Consider the following 19,642-nt stretch of genomic DNA (forward strand, 5'->3'; position numbering starts at 1 on the left):
GAAGTAGTTTCCCGTTCGGCGCATGCTCACTCCGAAAACTCATCTCTCTTAATCTTTCCATCACTTCCTTCACTCCGAAAACTCGTCGCTTTTAATCTTTTCCACCTCATCCCGTTGCACCAGGCCGGACTGACGCATGCGCAGCATCGCGGTAAACAGGGAAAGGCTTCGCCCCTCCTACTCCATGGCACGAACGTTTCGCCAGCTTCCCTTCATGCGCTTTCAGACAGGAGAAACAGTTTCCCTCTTTGCTGCGTCTGCGCGCTGGCCTTTCATCCGGGTACTGGAAGACGATGAATGCTCCTTTCCAAGATGGCGGCGGAGGGAGGAGGGAAGGAGATGAACGAGATTAAGACCCAGTTTACCACCCGCGAGGGGCTCTACAAGCTCCTGAGCCACTCGGAGTACAGCCGGCCCAACCGGGTGCCTTTCAATTCGCAGGGCTCCAATCCCGTTCGCGTCTCCTTCGTCAACGTCAACGATCAGAGTGGCAATGGGGACCGGCTCTGCTTCAATGTGGGCCGGGAGCTTTACTTCTACATATACAAGGGGGTCCGCAAGGTAACGCGCCGAAGAGGAGGGAGGGGAGCGCCGTTGGTCAGCACTGCTGGGGGTGGGTGGGTGGGTGGGTGAGAAGGAGGCACAAGGGGGACGGGTCTTCCGGCTCTTAGCTGATCCCTAGCAAGGGGTCGGCCGGGTGGGGTAGCAAACTCAGGTTGTCAACAAGGCGTTTCCTCGCCGGTTTATTCCCCCCCCCCCCGTTGATACAGGCTCCTACTCCCTTGTCGTTTCCGAATGGAAGTGATTTACCTCGGAAATAGGAGGCTTGCTCTTGGTTTTGCGGAGGCAAAGTTATTACAGTTTAGCTCAGCCGGGCACATTACGCGGGATTCTAAAAGCTAAATGGATGGGTCGGGTTTGCTTTTTTTATTATTATTTTAAGGGAGGGGGGCGTTCTTTGCAAAGTTTTGATATCATTCCCCTAAGGCAGCGCAGATGCTCTTTGAGCTTTGTGAAAGCTGAAAGCAGATACCCTCTAAAATAAATGTTGGATTATGCTCCCGAGGGCAATGATAGAACTCACGGTTTTTTAAAAAAATTTTAAAAAAAAATTGCTAAAATTGTACTTAGTCTAGTGCTCGGTGAATGTTGAAGCCACAAGAGGAATATCTTTCAAATGAAAGAGAGAGTTGATCTGTGAACATCTTTTCTACTTGTCAAAAAAGTATTTGTGGTTTTGTGTCTGGATTTGTGGGTTGGTTTTCCCTTGTGCAAAGTGTTAGATATGGTAAGGAACGATTTTCAGAGGTCGGAATAGTCCTTAAGATCATGCATCTGTCAGAACTAGGTGTTTTACTGTTTGAACTTGGCATGTGTTGTTAAAGACCCAGGTTAAATAGCCATTCAGTCACCAAATTTAGTGGTAGTTCTGGTCCTACAATGTACTTCATAGTATCATTGTGAAATTATTGGAGAAGGGAGTGCTGCATATGCTGCTTGAGCTTTTCAGAGAAAAAGCTTCAAATATGAATGTAATATGTTTAAAAGTACCTTAGTTACAGGGTGAAAAAGTATTTTGTCAGATAGCGAAATAGAAACAGGAGCAGACCTTTTCATAGGTTTAATAAGGTGATTACAAGTTAGCTTTTTGATAATATACTTCATGAAGCCTTTACTTTGTAAAAGTGTGATAAATATATTTTGAGTCTTTGACTTAACGTAGTTAACAAAACATTAAATTCCTTTGAATGCATATTATATGAGGTAAATGTAACAGTTCATGCAGTATACAGGTCATGCAATATAATTATTTAGTTAATACATTGATTTTAGTTCTGATTAGTTTGAACACAATATGTTTTACATGATTTACATAATGTGTTAGCACTGAATTCAGATGTGCTGCAGTAGTCAAGCTGTATATTTTACTAAAATATTGAATGTAATAGCTAAACCAAAGATAAAGGATTTAGGTATAGACAGATAGATGCATTTGATGCTAAAGAATTTGTCCTAAGTATTCTAGCAGGTCAAGGGAAAATATTGAGAAATATTGAATATATATTTGTTTAATAGTGAAGATGTTACACAGTGTTCAGAAAAGGCTAAATTCACAGTTGTGTCTTCCAATATGTTGGACAATATCCTCCATCATTAATAGGCAGCATGGTAATGCTCTTGTTAGCTTGTGATGGATCCACAGTTAAACGTGAGCTAGAATGTGTCAGATTGGAAAAAGTTGATGTAAAATATTCTGTAATAAATGATACATAGTCAAGCATTTGTGGAAATATCACACTTCTACTATACTTGCTACTTTTCTGCTGTTGAAAGTAGATGTGCTCAGTCTTTTCAGTGGAAAATAACGTTTGCTCACACTTTATTTATGAGTGCCCTGGATTTCAAAGTGATGATATGTGTCATAAAATATGGGTAGGAAATAAGAATCTTTGTTAAAGTTGATGCATACATAGCAGCCAAGTCTTAACATTTATATGTGTGTTGTACATCTTATATAACAATCAGTGACAGATTTAAAATGAATGTTCATACTCTATGACCACTGGATAGATACTGAACGGTGAATTCTTGTTTGAGAAGAGTCTTTCAAATCATACTAGATGGTATCTGGAGTCCATCAGGTTGGTTAAGGTATCATATAATCCAATGATGAATAAAAACCAGTAAGCTTACTACAAATGTGGTAGTGGAAATAGTCTGTCTAATAAATATACCAAATTACTAATAGCTTCTAGAATAAAAGTTTCATTAAAGTTTAAAACAATGTATCCATACAGATGTTTATGCCAGATTTTTAAATTGTTTTATTCTAATAGTATGTTAGGATTAAGATTAATACAATTCATGATTTAAATCAAAGAAGTTTTCTGACCTTCATTTAGACAAGATGATTTTAACTATTTTGGCTTTCTCTACATACGATAATGGACTTCAAATGAAGTAAGCAGTTGCCTTCTAATAAGATACTCTTGGAATCAGAGGCAGATGGTCTACAATTTGAAATTATGTCCATCTGCTTCAGTCTTGAAAGAAACCCAGACTGCAGTTAAAATAACTAACAGAAATATATAGGTTCTCTGACTTTTACAGTTTTAAACTTCATATTTTTCTGTTCTTTCATTGTAATGAAAACTATTATTTCACAGTCTTGTTAACATTCTGTTGGAAAACACATTTATGATCTTATCTTACTAATTTTTTATTGCAAAGCTGAAATCAGAATAAAGCTGGAAGGGGCCTTGGAGGTCTTCCAGTCCAGCCCCTTGGTCAGGCAGGAAACCCTATACAATTTGAGCAAATGGCTCTCCAGTGTCTTCTTAAAAACCTCCAGTGATGAAGCACTGTCAACTTCTGAAGGCAAGCTGTTCCACTGGTTAATTGTTCTCACTGTTAGAAAGTTTTTCCTTAATTCCAGGTTGTTTCTCTCCTTGATTAGTTTCTATCCATTGTTTCTTGTCTTGCCTTCTGGTGCTTTAGAAATTAAGTTGACCCCCTTCTTCTTTTTGGCAGCCCCTCAAATACTGGAATACTGCTATCATGTCTTCCTTAGTCCTTTTCTCTAGCTGAGTTGTATAAATGTCTTGTGTTATGTCTGTGTGCATGTTACTCAAAATTCTATTCTGGATTATTTAATATAAATACATTATATATATACATGTATATAAATACATTTGCATAGTAGTTAACATAAATGACAACTTATGGGGCACTATACAGGGACTCTTCAACTTATAATCATTGGTTTGGTGACCATTGGAAGTTAACTGTACTGAAAAAAATTACGACCAGTTTTCACACAATGGTTGCTGTATCTCAGTGGTCCTGTGATCAAAATTTGGATGCTTGCCAACTGGCATGTATATATGATGGTTGCAGTGTCCAGTGAAAATGTGATCACCTTTTGTGACCTCCTGACAACCAAAGTCAAGGTTCTGGTTGAAGCCAGATTCACTTAACAACCATGGTGCTAAGTTAACAGCTGCAGTGATTCACTTAACAGATGTGGTAAGAAAGGTTGTAAAATGGGGCAAAATGCTTAGCAACAAAACTGTCATGCTTAGCAACAGACATTTTGGACTCAATTTGTGGTTGCAAGTTGAAGACTGCCTGTAGTATATTGTATATGGGACTGCCTTTGAATATTGTTTGAAAGGTATATTTGATGATAACTATATTGCTTCAAACTGTTTTCAAATTTTGGAATACCATCCCCTTCCTCATCTTATTTGGGAGCTTAGATATGTTTCCTCCCTTGTGCCATAAGAAGAAAGTGGCAAACAATTTCAATATTGTTGCCAACAGTATTAACAATATTGTCTCTAAGAAAATTCCTGGAATCAAACTTAACTTGAAACCCCCTTTTTCATGCATTTGATGTATTACTATTTCTAAAAAAAATCCTATGTCCACAGTAGAGGGTTTATCAGCGGTGCTTGTCTTTGTCTGGCCTCCCTAGAAGGTCCCAAGATTTTCTTTTCTATGCCAGAGTTTGTTTTGGGTAGCAAATATTTTAATAGAATGATTTGTTCTGTTTGTTAATTTGTTTCTTTAGTTACTTTTTGTATTTTATTGTTTTATTTACTTTCAATATAAATGATTCCAATATTATTTCAGCTGTGAATACATTTGGCAAGCCCTATCCAAAATCACAACCTTCTATGGATAGTTAGAGTTTGGTAGGGTTATAATAAGGATGCTTGACAGTGTATTTTTTCTGAAATGATTTGCTTACTAATGGTATTCTGTATTTCCTTTGCATGTCAGTCAACTGTTTAGCCATTATGAACTTGTATTTTCTTAACTGACTTGAAAGAACTGTCTGATAGAGAGGATTTTTTTTAGTATGTTTTATATTCTGAAAATAGGTTCTGTAAATTTGAATCTATTTCTGTATATCAATATTTATATTTACCAGGTTTTTTTGCTGTATCCCAAATTTGTTCTTTTGCTTTCTTATACTGCATATTATCTTAAATTGTTTCCCATAATATGCTGGATATCTGTCTCACAGCTGTTCATATAGATAAAACGCTGCAGTTTGGTTTGATTTGCCCATTGCTGTAATTAAATAGCCTATAGAATTGGTACTATATTCTTGTCTCCTTGTCTTCTTAAACACATTCCTTTACTGTGAACTTTCAAAATTAGTGGTTTTCTAAGATTTTTAGCTAAATTGATTTGTGTCAGTGGTGAAAGATTTTAGCTGAAATATACAGATTTATATACAGATATCTTCTGTATATATACAATTATGGAATTTATTTTAAAACATAGATTAAACTCTTCTTTGTCTCCTGACTAATCTCTTAGCAGTTTATGTTATTGTTATGGTACAGATGATACCTTGCCACAAAAGAGAAAGGTATGGTGTGGCTGAAATTGACAGTCACTCCTGCAAGGACTCCACTTGGATTGCCAGGTGGAAATCCCTTGTTAGGAAAAGCAAGTGCCATGCTTTTCCTAATGAGGGAACAAGTAGGACAGTTTATAGCTGTGTTCACTGGTTCCCTATTTTATTTGCATGAACTTTCGAGTTCATCTTATATGCCGAAAGCATTATTTTCTGTCCATGAGAGAAAATAGAGAATGGTGGCTCCTGATCATGGAGGTGAGAAGTGTGCTACCAGAGGGTGTGGTTTCCATTTGTTTAACTTGCCCCAACATCATCTAGTCTGCCTGGGTAGGTGGAGAAACTGGTCTGAACTCTGGACTGTTATCAGGTTCCTCAGCCTGATTTATGATGGTTCTGCAGAAATTATGTAGAAAAATAATCCAGAAAATTGGCTGAGGTAGTGTTGCTTTTTAGATCTATAACTATGTTCAAGGAGCATGTTTATTTTTCACACTTTATACTAATATGACATTTCTTAGCGATATATACAATCTGACATGGACAGAGACTTTATTTTCTGCACAATAGGATAACTGCATTTGACTTCAGCTTTATTCCCTATCTTGTTTATATCTATAGGCAAGAGTTCATTGGTTCCTTGAATCATGTCTCCAGAGATATTACAAGGAAATGGCTGTTCCTGCAGTAAACATGTTTCTTGTTGTAGTTAGTTACAACTGTACATTTCTTTTATGGGAACAGTACATATAGTACGTTTTTTAAAAAATGTGGTATATCCTTGAAGATTTTGAGATAATCAGAAAAATAATTCTTCTATATTTTCTGTCACTTAACCAATGTCTTTGTCTTAGCAATATTAATATCATGTATGTATATTCTTTGGCAAATGAGATCTAGAATATTGATCATGATTGTTGAAGAATAGTGTGGTGACTCTAGTTGGATCCTGTTTCTTTTTTGAGCAGCGTCCCAGGACTAAAGAGCTGTTGTATCTGGGAACCTTTGTTGTCTGGATATCACCATTATCAAGGCACCAGTAACAGAATCTCAGATGTTTACTGTATACAGAAGTGGATAAAGAAGAAAGCTTTCTTCAGAGTATCCCGTCCCAAGCTGTTCAGGAGTTTAAATGTTAATATAATGGAACTCTTACATTGAGCCCACTGATTATGGGGAAACAGATTGAATATAAGAATAATATAATTTGATGAATCAATCCATGCCAATAATCTGCATTTTCTGTCTCTGTCTGAATAGCAATGCACTATGCATAGAAGATACCATTTTTAGAAAATGTAAATACTTTTCAGTGCTACTAATAATATTTAGAAACCAAACTTCTAAATGTTACTTGACCAGATTAACTAGTTTCCTTTTTTGTTTCATAATCAAGGCTAATTACTTTTATATTTGTTTAATACTGGATTACTTCTTTTGGGGTTCTAGTTTTTTTCTAGAAAAAGCTCAACATAGAAATTATTTTAGCAGGTCTATAAAAATTGAATTGCAGGCTCATTGATGATCTTATTCATGGGCTTTGACTTATTTTCTGCCTCACTGCTTATAGAATCTTCTCCATTTTAAGGAAGTTAAAACATTTTTGCATACATTTAAAAATACCCCAAAATAAATTGGATAACAGAAATGTGCAGTGTTTCGGATTTAGGTACTTTGGCACATATGTGAGTACAGACATAACATCTGACTGCAATTCATTAAAGCAGTGAGCAGCCACAGATCCTGTAGAAAGACCCAGCTGCCTTAACAAGATGTGTGCGGACAGCTGATGTATTCTTAGGGTTCCAAAGCATTTCTTCCTAACATAATGCCAAACATTTTGCAGCTGCTACTAACTTGCAACTTTTATAATTGTTGCCTGTTATTTAGTTTAGTCATTTGGGAAAGTTGATATTTGTAAGGTCAATAAAGGAGAAGGAATGATTGCAACAGATTTTCAACTTTGTAGCTGAATTCTATCACCTAGTTAAGATTTCTCCTTCCTAGTTATCATTGATGCTTTATTGTTGCTGTTCCCTTCATGATTATATAATTGCCCTTGATTTATCCATCATCTTACTACCTTGTCTCCTGTTTGGAGAAAGGCAGCAACAATGATCAAAGCTGACTATCCAAAAGAAGGAAAATACACTACTAGATTGTAGTAACAGCTTATCTCCTGAATACTGCTGAAAAATGGTTATGGAAACTTGCATGTGTAATGTCATCTATGCTAGGAAAGGAAGAGAACGATCAGAACTATATTGATCAGTGTGTAAAAGTAGAATGAGGGACTATCTTATTGTTATGGTGGAGACCCTCTGCAAATTGAAAACTCTTGTTTCAGTCCTAATATTACTATAAAACCAAAGGTTCATCAATAACATGATATTGACTTAAAATAGGCATGTGATTTTAATTCAGGATATAGTTTGATTTGGTCAAGTTCAGACGCCAATCAATTTGTCAGGGTCATATTGAAACCAAAACTTTATATATGGGAGATATAACTAAATCCAATGATTTACTTTTAAATATACATCAGGACAAATTGAAAATTTAGGAGACTTTGTTACGAGGAAGAAGCCAAGATGCAGCAAATAGTTATGGGAGTTTGAATGATGGAGCTTTATAAATTATTTACATACAAAGATGCTACATCTTTACTTTTGCAGGCACATTGGTTCTTATTTGGAGATACATTTTACCAAATTTGAAATCATTGGGATACAGTATAATTTTGGTTTGATTTTTGGTTTTGAAAGATGTGTGGGCTGTTGAACCACACAGATACGACTCTTATTTTGTTTGGCAGGCAGTTTGTATGAAAAGAATACCTATTGTAACACTTGCTCCTTAATTAAGAGTTGAATGGTGGGTAAGTGTAGAGATTTATTAGATATATAAGGAAGGAAAATTGAAGGGGCATAGTCCTAAAAAGTGTTAATGCAGAACCTTATTAAAAGAACCCTTGTGTTATAATCCTGTCAGCAAGGCTGAGGAAAGAGGTAGCTTTAGGTGAATGAATAGAAAACAACATTGGATTGATACCAGGTTCTCATGCTATATATTGCATTGCCTGTTACTCAGTGACTGCAATTTCATCACTCCTTCCTGGATTAAATGCTTCAGAATGAGGTCTTCAGTGTTAGATATCATGAATGAGATAATCATGGTAGCCATCTATGCAGCTGCAAGCCAAACAATTGCTACAGCAGTTAGATCATTGCTCCTCACTCTGAAAATCATTTGTTATGAGTTACTTGGGCTAAGAAAAGAGAGTGAAAGGAGCAGTTATGCTGGCTGGCAGGTGGATACTTAAGTAGACGACCAGGACAGCAGACAGGACAAGGGTGCCAGAAAGAAATCCTTTTCTCTTCAAAATTTTGAAGGCATTCTCTCTTCATTTGTAAAGACATACAGCAGTGATAGTGAACCTTTTTGGCACCAAGTGCCCAGAGTGTGCCAGAGTGCCGGAAACCTGAAGACCAGGTGGCCAATGCGCATGCTGGTTTTCAGCGCTCCTACAGGTGCAAAGACCTGGGGGACAGCATGCATGTGCGTGCTGGAAACCTAAAGACCAGGTGGCTGGCTCACGCATGCGCACCGGCCATCTGGTCTTCAAGTTTCCGGTGCTCCAGCAGAAACCATAAGAGCAGCTGGTGACAGTGCACGTGCCCACAGAGAGGGCTCTACGTACCACCTCTAGCACGCGTGCCATAGGTTCGCCATCACGGACATATAATTTCTATAGAGTGGTCTGATTCAGTTTGGGATTCAGCAAAATTCAGTGTGTATTTCTGGTTTACATATTCTGTATATCATGCTCTATCCTCTTCCTAGTTTGTCCTAATAATTTGCTTTGACATGTGGAATAGACAGACGTTTTTCATTAGTTACTCTGATCAGTAACCTTATTTAGATAGATTATAAATATTGGAAAGCAAGAATAGGCATTGTTCGCAGTAGCTCATACCTCAAACTTGTAATTACCCATGCATCCCGAATACCCATCATGTACTATTGAACCTGAGCTGGTTAATTGCTTTCCAAGATAATGTGTTGTCAGATGTATTATCTATAAACCTGTCCATTTCTATAGCAGTTGAGATACAAGAGCAAGATAAGGATGCTACTGTTGGAGCACCCTTCCATCTGCACAGTGGCATCCTGGCCTGAGCTGTCAGTCTTACCTTAGGGTAATGATTGATATACCATATGATATGTTTATCCTGGGTGATTTCAGCACTTCATCCCCGGGGTCGTTCTGAGGAGGCTTAGGATTTCATGGCTTCCATGGGAACAGTGGACTTGTCTAGGTCATCATGTGCCTGTGTGTGTGGTGGTGGGGCATCCCGTCACATCTGATTTCTATTTCAGAGTACTTAATCTGTCATAAGAGGAAAAAAATGTAAATAGCTCAATTTTGGTTCCTTTGATTTCTAGAATGAATCTAATTAGTTAGAGGCTTAAGCCCAAATTTCAGCCTATATTCAAAGAGGTGAAGCAGAGTTACTTCTCTATCCTTATTTTTCCATAAAGGTCTATCTGACAATCCTTTTTAAAAAGACTCAGCTTCTTTCTAAGTGGAAAGATCCATTAATGGGTTACTATGAGATTTTTACAGTTAAAATCACTGCAATTGTTTGGAATTGGTTGGACAGAATCTAAAGTCTTGAGGGTGACATCTTGTAATATTATTTGGAAAGAGTTTTAACCTATTGATCTTTAGGAAATTAATAATAATAACAACAACAACAACAGAGTTGGAAGGGACCTTGGAGACCTTCTAGTTCAACCCCCTGCCCAGGCAGGAAACCCTACATCATCTCAGACAGATGGTTATCCAACATTTTCATAAAATTTCATTTAAATTCATTTTTTTTTTGCATTTATATCCCGCCCTTCTCCGAAGACTCAGGGCGGCTTACACTATGTCAAGCAATAGTCTTCATCCATTTGTATACTATATACAAAGTCAACTTATTGCCCCCCAACAATCTGGGTCCACTAGGACTCCCAAGATCCCTCTCACAGGTACTACTATTGAGCAAGGTACCACATATACAGTACCTGTGCATTTTTTTTTTGCCTAAATGTAGAACCTTATTTTTTTCACTGTTGAATTTCATTTTGTTAGATAGCGCCCAATGTTCAAGTCTGTCAAAATCTTTCTGTAATTTGAGCCTATCTTCTTGAGTGTTGGCTATTCCTGCCAGCTTGGTGTCATCTGCAAATTTGATGAGTTCCCCATCTATCCCCTCGTCCAAGTCATTGATGAAGATGTTGAAGAGTACTGGGCCTAAAACAGAGCCTTGAGGTACTCCACTGCATACTTCCCTCCATGTGGATGTAGTTCCGTTGAGGACTACACGTTGAGTGCGGTTGGTCAGCCAGTTACGAATCCATCTGGTGGTGGTGCTGTCTAACCCACATCTTTCTACTTTATCTAGTAGTAGGTTATGATTATAAATTAATCGTAGGTTATAAATTGACAGAGTGCTTGGTGAGGTGAGCTTTTTGAGTGGTAATCTAAGACTGCTTCACTTCCTGGAGAGAGTACATATACAGCCTGGGGGCATCTGACAGTCTAGGTCTAGGCAATTGTGAATGCTTTTCTATTGGGGAGAAGGTTCCAGCGTCTATTAAGAGGCACTGATACATCTCTTTAATGTTTAGGTTCAGCTATTAATACTGATAAAATACTTGCATCCATTTGATACTTAGTAATTAGGTATCATAGGGCAAAACCTTTTCAACAAATGTACCAGAAATAAATTAGCTTACAGAATGCTCAGGCCTTTTACTCCTGAGGAGATGAAATGTGGGGAATTTTTGGCTGCTTTAGCACCATTGTGCTGCTGCTGGTCAGCGCTGGTCAGCTACAGTCACATGATCCTCGTTTTCAACATTCCTTGACAGCTTCCCACAAGTTGATGGGGAACCTGAAAAGAATGGATATGATTGCTGTTGCTCCTTGCCATATTCCTACTAGGAAAGTTTTTGCTTGTAGGAGCTTTCAGGAAGAATGTCAGTGGAGAAATGCTGCACCTTCTACACCCAGTCCCTCTATACTTGCACTGCACCAACTACTCATGTACTCCTTCACTCACCCAGCTGCAGCTATTTGCCTGCCAGCTGGCAAGGGAAGGAAGAAAGATTTCCCATGCTCAGAACTAGCTTTCTATAAGGAAGCTCAATGGGGAAGCCATTGAAGTCAGAAGTCGTTTCTGCTCCCACTTATTTTTTTTGCCTACCTTGGTCATTCTGTCTGTGTTTAGGTACTTAGGGAAAGAAATATTTCTGAAAATAAATAAGGAAATATTAATGAAATAATGAGCAATGGGTTGTCTAGTATTAATTAATATTACCTTAGTCTTTAAGCTTTCCCTCCTTGTTCAGGAGGTAGAGGTATGGCAACTAAGATTCTGGAAGAAGTGATTATCTTAACCTTTACAGGTCCTGCCAAGCGATGAAAAATGGTCAGTCTCACCAGGGACCCATGGAAGGCCTTGGGTAAGGAGAATGCAACTCTACTTGTCTTGTTCAACCTTTCAGTGGTTAATAATGGAATTTTAATGGAATTTTTACAAGAATTGGAAGTTGGGGGTACTCATAATAATTCTTCTCTTTCCTACAGTAGGTGGCCTGTTCAGTCAGTGTATGTGTTGGGGCAGAGAGATCAAGCCCTATGGCACTTCAGTATGTACTGACCTGGGGGAGTCAACCATCTTTTCATCTAATTGAAGCTGTTATTCAATGGCTTGGGATATGGTGTTATAAATGTGCAAATAATACTTAATTATACATCTCCAGGCCAGTCAAGAGATAGAGTAGAAGTCATGACTTGATCTGAATGCTATAAGGGTCTAGATGAGAAGGAACTTGCTAGGACCTAACTCTACCAAGACAGAGTGACTATTGGTTCAGAAGTCAAAGCTGGCTCTTGCTAAGATTGTGCTACAACAGAGTTGGTGTGGAATTAAGGCCAGAGTTTCTCCCTGCTGTCCAGCAGAAATGAGAGTCCAGGAGAACCCTTGCATATAGCAAATGCACCAATGATAAGTAGTCTTTGACTTATGGCTGCTATTGAGCCCAAAATTACAGTTGTAAGTCATTGCAGTCATAAACAGAGGCATCACAGACTAGACCTGTTGTTTTTTTTTACATTTTTTATAGTGGCTGCTAAATTAATTTTCCCCAATGGGTGTTTTTTGCTGGAAATCGAAGTAAATGTGGGAAACCAGCAAAAAAGTCACAAATCATGTTCATGTGAATGTAGGGCCCTGCAAATAGCCATAAAGCTGAGGCAGTTGCTAAGTGCCCCAAATGTGATCCATGACTGTGGGGTTTGTGGCTGTCATAACTTTGAAAATGGGTTGTAAGTAGCTTTGGGAGAGTCCGTCATAACTTTGGTCGCTAAGCAGCAAGTTGTTGAGAAATACTATACAGGTATTTTTATGGAACAGAAAACCAGCAGTAATTAGTTATGCGCTTGTTACATCATGTCTGGATTACTGAAAATGCTGTACATGTCCTTGTCCTTGAAGATTATCCATAACACATCTAATGCAGAATGTGGTAAGCTGCATGTTACCTAGTGGTGTGTATTTATTTATTTAAAATTATATCTTGCATTTATTATTTTTATAAACATCTCAAGGCAGCAAGCATGCTTAGTAACCTTCTTCCTTTTTTCCTCCACAATAACCCTGTGAGATGGGTCGGGCTGAGAGAGGTTAACTGGCCCAAAGTCACCCAGGTACTTTCATGCCTAAAACAGGACTAGAACAACCAAGCTCAGAGAGCACCAAGGACCTCATAATATATGTTCCATTAACTATATATCATGTTTATTAAAGGGACCAAGTCTTTTGGAGGATTAATTCCCTTATATCTTCCCCTTGATTTATGGGATGGGAAGACATTGGTTTAACCTTGGCAAGAGTCCAACTATATTTTAATGTGGAAATATTTTTAGTGTAAGGTAAAATACTTTTGCATTTTTTCCCCAAACTATACTAAGGTACAAGGTACTTCAGTTGTTGCTTTTGCAAATCTTGGTGGGTGATGTCTAAAAGTATGTTTTGTTCAATTTGAGCATTTGCTGAGGAATAATCTAAACCTGATAACCTTGTCAAATTAATATCTATTTGTTGCATGTTTCTTGTTAACAAAGATGTCCAGGATTGGTGTAATCATCTGAAAGGTCTACTGCCAATAGGCCAGCAGATATTATAAAAGACACTTTCCACTGTATATTTACTAGTGGCTAACTAGGCTAAAATTGAAGGAGGACATACCGTATTTTTTGGAGTATAAGACAAACTCCCCCCCCCCCAAAAAAGAGGGTGGAAATGTTGACGTGTCTTATAGCCTAATACAGCCATTTTTGGCCTCCTGAAGCCCCGCCTTGCTTGTTCCATTTTTGGAAAAAACGGGCCCATTTTTGCAAAAAATGGGCTGCACAGAGGGTTTGGGGGGCCTGCAGAGTGGTCCTGGGGGCTGGGGAGGGCAAAAGTCTTTTTTTTTTCTTACTTACCTCTTCGAAATCTTGGTGCGTCTTATACACCAGTGTATCTTATAGTCCGAAAAATACAGTAAATCTGTTTCCAGTAACAAGACTTACTGAGGACAGAATTTGGGAGATGAGGTCCAAGGGTTCTGAAAATTTTTGCCCTCACTTCTCCCTTTAGTGTAACCTTAACTACTTACCTCCCCTAAAAGTCCAAACGCCAAAATGAACACAATTGAGCAATACAACAATACACTGAGATTTTGGTAATGGTGGATTTATTGTAAGAATGGTTTAGGCACCGGGCTAGAAACAACTAGACTTTGAGTTGTAGCCAAAATTGTAGTCCTGCCTCAAGGCATGATGTGAGAAAAATAGGGAATATTGTGTGTGTTTTTTCAGACTATAAGATGCAGCTAAATTTAGAAAAGGAAATCAATAAAAAAAATATTTTTTGGCCTCTGCACTTTCGGGCCTTTTTGGGGGGCCTTTTCCAGCCTTTTTTTTGGCCCTTTTCTAGGCTTTTTGGGGGCATTTTTGAGGCTTTTTTCGGCCTGTTTTCAAGGCTTTTTGGCCCGTTTTTGAGGCTTTTTTTAGCCCATTTTCAAGGCTTTTTTCAGGCCATTTTCCCCAAAAATTGGCCAAAAAAGCCCTTGAAAATGGGCCAAAAAAAGCCTTGATAACGGGCTTAAAAACCCCTCAAAAACGGGCCAAAAACGGCAAACAAAAAGGGCCGGTGGGTGGGTGGGGCTTCAATAATATTAGGTCTATAAGACGCACAGACATTTTCACCCCCTTTTGGGAGACAAAAAAGCATGTCTTTTAGTCCGAAAAGTATGGTAGTATGTTCAACATTGTCAGAAAGAATGAAAGAATTTTGAAATAGATCTGAAGGCAGTTTTATCTTTGTTTTAAACTATGAAGCAGATTTATGTTGATTCAAGTAACAGTACAGAACTTTCAAATCATCATACATGTATAAACCATCTGTATTCCATTTTAGAATTTAAACAATTTATTAAAATGACATTTTGTTTATATATACTTTATAATTAAGACGTTTAAGAATTTCTTACATATAGTACACCAAACAATTTTCCTTCCTTTGTAGATGTGTTTTTGTAGTCTACAGAAGAAAATTATTCAAATGTTTCCCAATTCTCACTTATTTTTATTGACAAATATGAATTTAAAATGACATCCATCAAGTGTGGCGTGTGTGATGGGCATTATAGAAATTTTATAAATAAATAAAAATAAATAAAATAATTGAATCCAATTTCTGATAAAAACAAGAACAAAAATATTTCCATAACAATACAAAATAACATCTGAACAACTTGCATTTCAGAGAACATTCCTGTTTAAGTAAACTTCGATCCGAGTTAATTTTTGTAATGAGCGCATTCTTTGACAGAATAAACCCTTGCAAACAGATCTTGTAGACTGAATTTTATTGCAATTATATCCTGTAGGAGCTCAAGCTGTATTCACGATTCTCCTATATTTAATTGCCATTATTGGCAGGAGTGAAAAAAGTATGGTCTTCCACATTGGTTGAATCATATTACCAAGCATTTTACATATTGGCCATCTGTTTGAAGCTGTAGTTGTAACATTTGGATGGTTATAGGTTCTTTATTTCTGTTATATTGAATTCACATAATTATAAAAAATGTTAGCTCTCTGGAATTTCATTAAAATTTTATGCATAGTACAATATAAGTACTCCTTTCCCATATATTTAGATATTTCCACTTGAAAAACAAACCTTAGCAGTTTAAGGGCTGAAATACAGCTTTAAAAATAAAAATAAATATTGGGATGGGACGCTTGGAATAATAGAAATGTCTAATTCTTCTGGCAGCTAACTTTCCTTCAATATAGCCCTCTGTCTTTAAAACTTGTGGAAGTTCCTGCTGTTACTGTCGTGTCCCACTCCTCCGCTGACGGCTGGGTCCGGGAAATCCGAATCAGGCTTGCCTCTGCAGCTCTGCCCAAAGTCCTAGCAAAGTCCTCAGAGCAGGCAGGAGACCAGTAAGTGACTTCAGCAAGATAAGTTTGACTTTTGCCTGACTCAGAGACTGCCAGAAAGTAGCTCCTTTATATAGGCCATGGGGTGTGGCTCCATGACTCAGCACTCATTAAGGCCTGCCCCTCCCTTCCCTCTGTTGCCTCCGCCTCTCCAATCTTCTGATGCGAGGGTCACTCCAATCAGCTGTTCTTGGGAGTAAACCCTCCTCAGGCTCACCTGCTGTGGATGAGGGGGAGGGGTCTAGCTGCTCCGTTTGCCTGGCATGGAGTCAGGGCTGGGGCAGGGAGATGCTCCTTCTTCTGCAGTTTGTGGGGGCATGGAGCCAGGACTTGGGCCGGAAGGCATACATTCCTCAGTGTTGGGGAGCAGGTAAGAAGGCCCCGGCTGCTCTGAGGGCGGGCAAGACACAACAGTTACTCTACCTTAAATACCTTCATCTTGAGGCTGCTTTTGATGTTTTTATAAGATTAAAAGTCTTGTAAGTTTCATAAAATTCATAACTATGCATAGTGTTTACTTTTTTCTCAAATCCAGCTAGTCTGACAAGAGAAAAACAAATCAGTTGTAATAGTTTAACAGATTTTTGTACCAGACAAAAGAACGAAGACCTTTATGCATTCATGTAGCACAATTACATGCTGCATTGTGTTTAGTTGCTATCTGAACAATATAAGAGAGAAGATAAAAGTTGATGTAATGTATAAGAGACGGTGGTATGCAGATTGATTGAATGTTTTTAAGATTGTGTCTGCAGTCTTGAACTCCATTTGTCTAAAGTTATACACATTTTGGTAATATAAAGTTGTGTGAAGAAACATTCATCATATTTGCAACTATGGCTTAAATAAATATGTAGATAATTTTTTTAAAAAGGGGATGGTTTTATTGTAAAGATGTCTGAATTATAATGATTTAAACTTTACAAAGGTTATGAAAATATATTAGGGGCAGCGCGGTGGCTCAGCGGTTAAGATACTGGGCTTGTTGGCTGGAAGGTTGGCAGCATAGATTTAAGATCCAAGTGTCATGCATCGGAGATGAGCTCCGATCCTTGCCCTAGCTTCTGCCAATTTAGCAGTCTGAAAGCATGCAAATACAAGTAGATAAATTCAATGGGAAGCTAATAGGGCTCCATGATATCATGCTGGCCACATGACCACAGAAATGTCTTCAGACAGTGGCCTTGAAACAGAAGAGCACCTCCACGCCTATAGTTGTCAACGAAAGCAGAGTAAAATCCATAGGGACCACTTTATGAAAACATATTAATCTGTCTGAAATAGATTTCAATATATTAATTTAAACCATTTAAATAAAGAAATGTATAGTTTGCTACTGTCAGCTGTCTTTTGCTGCTCTATTTTTGCTTATTAGCAGAATAACAGAATTGGAAGGGATCTTGGAGGACTTCTAGTCCAACCCCTGCTCTGGCAGGAATCCCTATACCATTTCAGACAAATAGTTGTCCAATCTCTTAAAAACTTCCAGTTTTGGATGAAGAAAAATTTCTATTGTAAGAGCAAATCCAGTAATGTCCAGGAAAAAGAATTCTTTCCAGTTCCAAAATTACAGATGTTTCTCTTCTGAGCAAGCAGATTAAATACATTTCTGCCCACATGATTGCACTGTTTATCCTTTGACAATTACCTGGGTTAACAGAAAAATTGTAGTAGAACTATCAAACTTTACAAATGCAAAGAAGATTCAATTCACAAAGAACTGGATTCTTCTTATGTGAAAAAAGAGTTTCTGTGGCAGTTTTTACCAGTATGGATTTGATTCAAATATATTTACCCTGTTTCCACCAAAATAAGACATCCCCTGATAATAAGCCCAATCGGGCTTTTGAGTGCATGACAATAAGACCAAGCACAGGGTTCAAAAAAAATATAAGACAGGGTCTTATTTTCAGAGAAACATGGTAATTAAACCATGAATTATTCACTATTCAGCAATAACCTATGATCAGATTTTCTAGTAAAAATACAACTTAGTTTGATGTAAACTAAATACATGTTGTTTAGCTCTTAGAGACCAAGATTTCCTTTTGAGATGATGCATCAGATTTTTTTTCAGTTTAATTTTAATATCAAATGAAAATAAAGGCTTTAATATAAAACAAGCTGATATTTTGATAGCTCCTTGATGAGGGTATTGTTTTCTGCTTGCTTGTTTGCCTGGAGTTAATCCCTGCTTATCTGGGTGCTGGTTACTGGAGAGGATGTGTTTTGATCTTTTTATTTCTTCCTTTTTTATTGCCTCTTTTGAAGAAGAAAACCATACTTGCACCCATTACCTAGTTGAGTAATGGAACATCTGCAAGCAAACCACCAAACTCAGAGATCATTGAGACTCCATAGTTGAACTCTGAGCCATTATCCACTTTTATTATTAATCTGGCTAGTTTTCTCAAATGACAATTTTTGAACCAAAATGTCCAAACACATTCATTTCAATGAAAAATCAGCAATTTAAATCAAATCAGAAGAAGTTTTATATATTGGGAGGATGGCAAATTCAGCTTTCGTCTTTTGCTTTATGTAGATGCTGAAAAATAAATAGGATTCCCAGGATTTTCTCACCCTGGCAGAAAAAAACTACTGCTGCTAAAAGTTGAATTAGTGCAACAATTATTTCTGGATCCGACTATTTAAACTAGGTATTTCTATCAAAGTGAATTTCTTTAAATAGTCATTAGCAGGCACATATATTTTGAATGGATTCCTTTTCCCCTGAAATGTATTAGTTGACGATTGTAAGAGGATGATTGCTCAATGCTTATGTCAAAGCTTGTTCAGCTTTTCCCCAGTTAAAAAGACTTATCCTGGTACTATTGAAAATAGTGGCTAGAAAATGAACTTAGTCCAGTACGTATTTACCCCATTATTTTAGCTTGTCTGTTTCTATTTACTATAGTAAGTTCCTTTCAATAACTTCGTTATTTCTCTGCATTTATTCAACGTAATAAAACTAGACTTTAATGTATGTGATGTTTTCTTTAGCCCCATAAAAGAACTTTGGTCCTTATTTCTTTATTATTTTGTTCACAAATTACTCACAGTAAGCAGCCCTTAACAGAGTGCTTCAAACTGTCCATTAATATGTTCCAGTTATCTTGTGTGAAAATTAATTTGGTTCCCCCTGCTTTCTTCAGTGTAGCTGTTGCATAGTGTTTATTGTGAAAATATGTAGCAGTATATATTACATTGGCCTTCATTGTTTTGAACACTAAAGTCTTTTGTTGGGTGATATATTAAATGAATATTGCAACCATATGCTGTGAGTTTGGTAACTGTTTTACTTTCTAAATTTCTTCTTAACATGGATATGTTTATAATATTATTTGAGAAAACTTGCATAGACATTTCATTATTGTGGCTGATTTCTACTGTTTGTAAATATTTAGCAGTGTGTTCATTTTAAAGGGATGTGGTGGCTTAGTGGGTAAGACGCTGAGCTTGTCGATCGAAAGGTTGGCAGTTCAACGGTTCTAATCCCTAGTGCCGCATAACGGGGTGAACTCCTGTTACTTGTCCCAGCTTCTGCCAACCTAGCAGTTCGAAAGCACCTAAAAAATGCAAGTAGAAAAATAGGGACCACCTTTGGTGGGAAGGTAACAGCGTTCCGTGCGCATTTGGCGTTGAGTCATGCCGGCCACATGACCACGGAGACATCTTCGGACAGCACTGGCTCTTCAGCTTTGAAACTGAGATGAGCACCA

At 37.6% G+C, this 19,642-nt stretch overlaps 1 protein-coding gene across 10 annotated transcripts in view; it reads left to right on the top strand.

Annotated features, from left to right (window-relative positions):
* The first annotated feature begins 264 nt into the window (after window positions 1–264).
* The window catches only part of WDR20 (WD repeat domain 20), an 81,768-nt gene continuing 62,390 nt past the window's right edge, over window positions 265–19,642 (top strand). For 3 of the 10 annotated variants that reach the window (XM_058162730.1, XM_058162732.1, XM_058162733.1), the window contains exons 1-2: window positions 265–561; window positions 11,831–11,887. In XM_058162730.1, the coding sequence (XP_058018713.1) occupies window positions 298–561; window positions 11,831–11,887 (321 nt within the window). In that variant the 5' untranslated portion in view covers window positions 265–297. The remainder of the gene's footprint in view (window positions 562–11,830; window positions 11,888–19,642) is intronic. The other 7 variants (XM_058162734.1, XM_058162740.1, XM_058162735.1 and 4 more) reach the window with 7 other exon arrangements.

This window comes from Ahaetulla prasina, chromosome 1, assembly GCF_028640845.1.
Source record: "Ahaetulla prasina isolate Xishuangbanna chromosome 1, ASM2864084v1, whole genome shotgun sequence".
Lineage (NCBI taxonomy): Eukaryota > Metazoa > Chordata > Lepidosauria > Squamata > Colubridae > Ahaetulla > Ahaetulla prasina.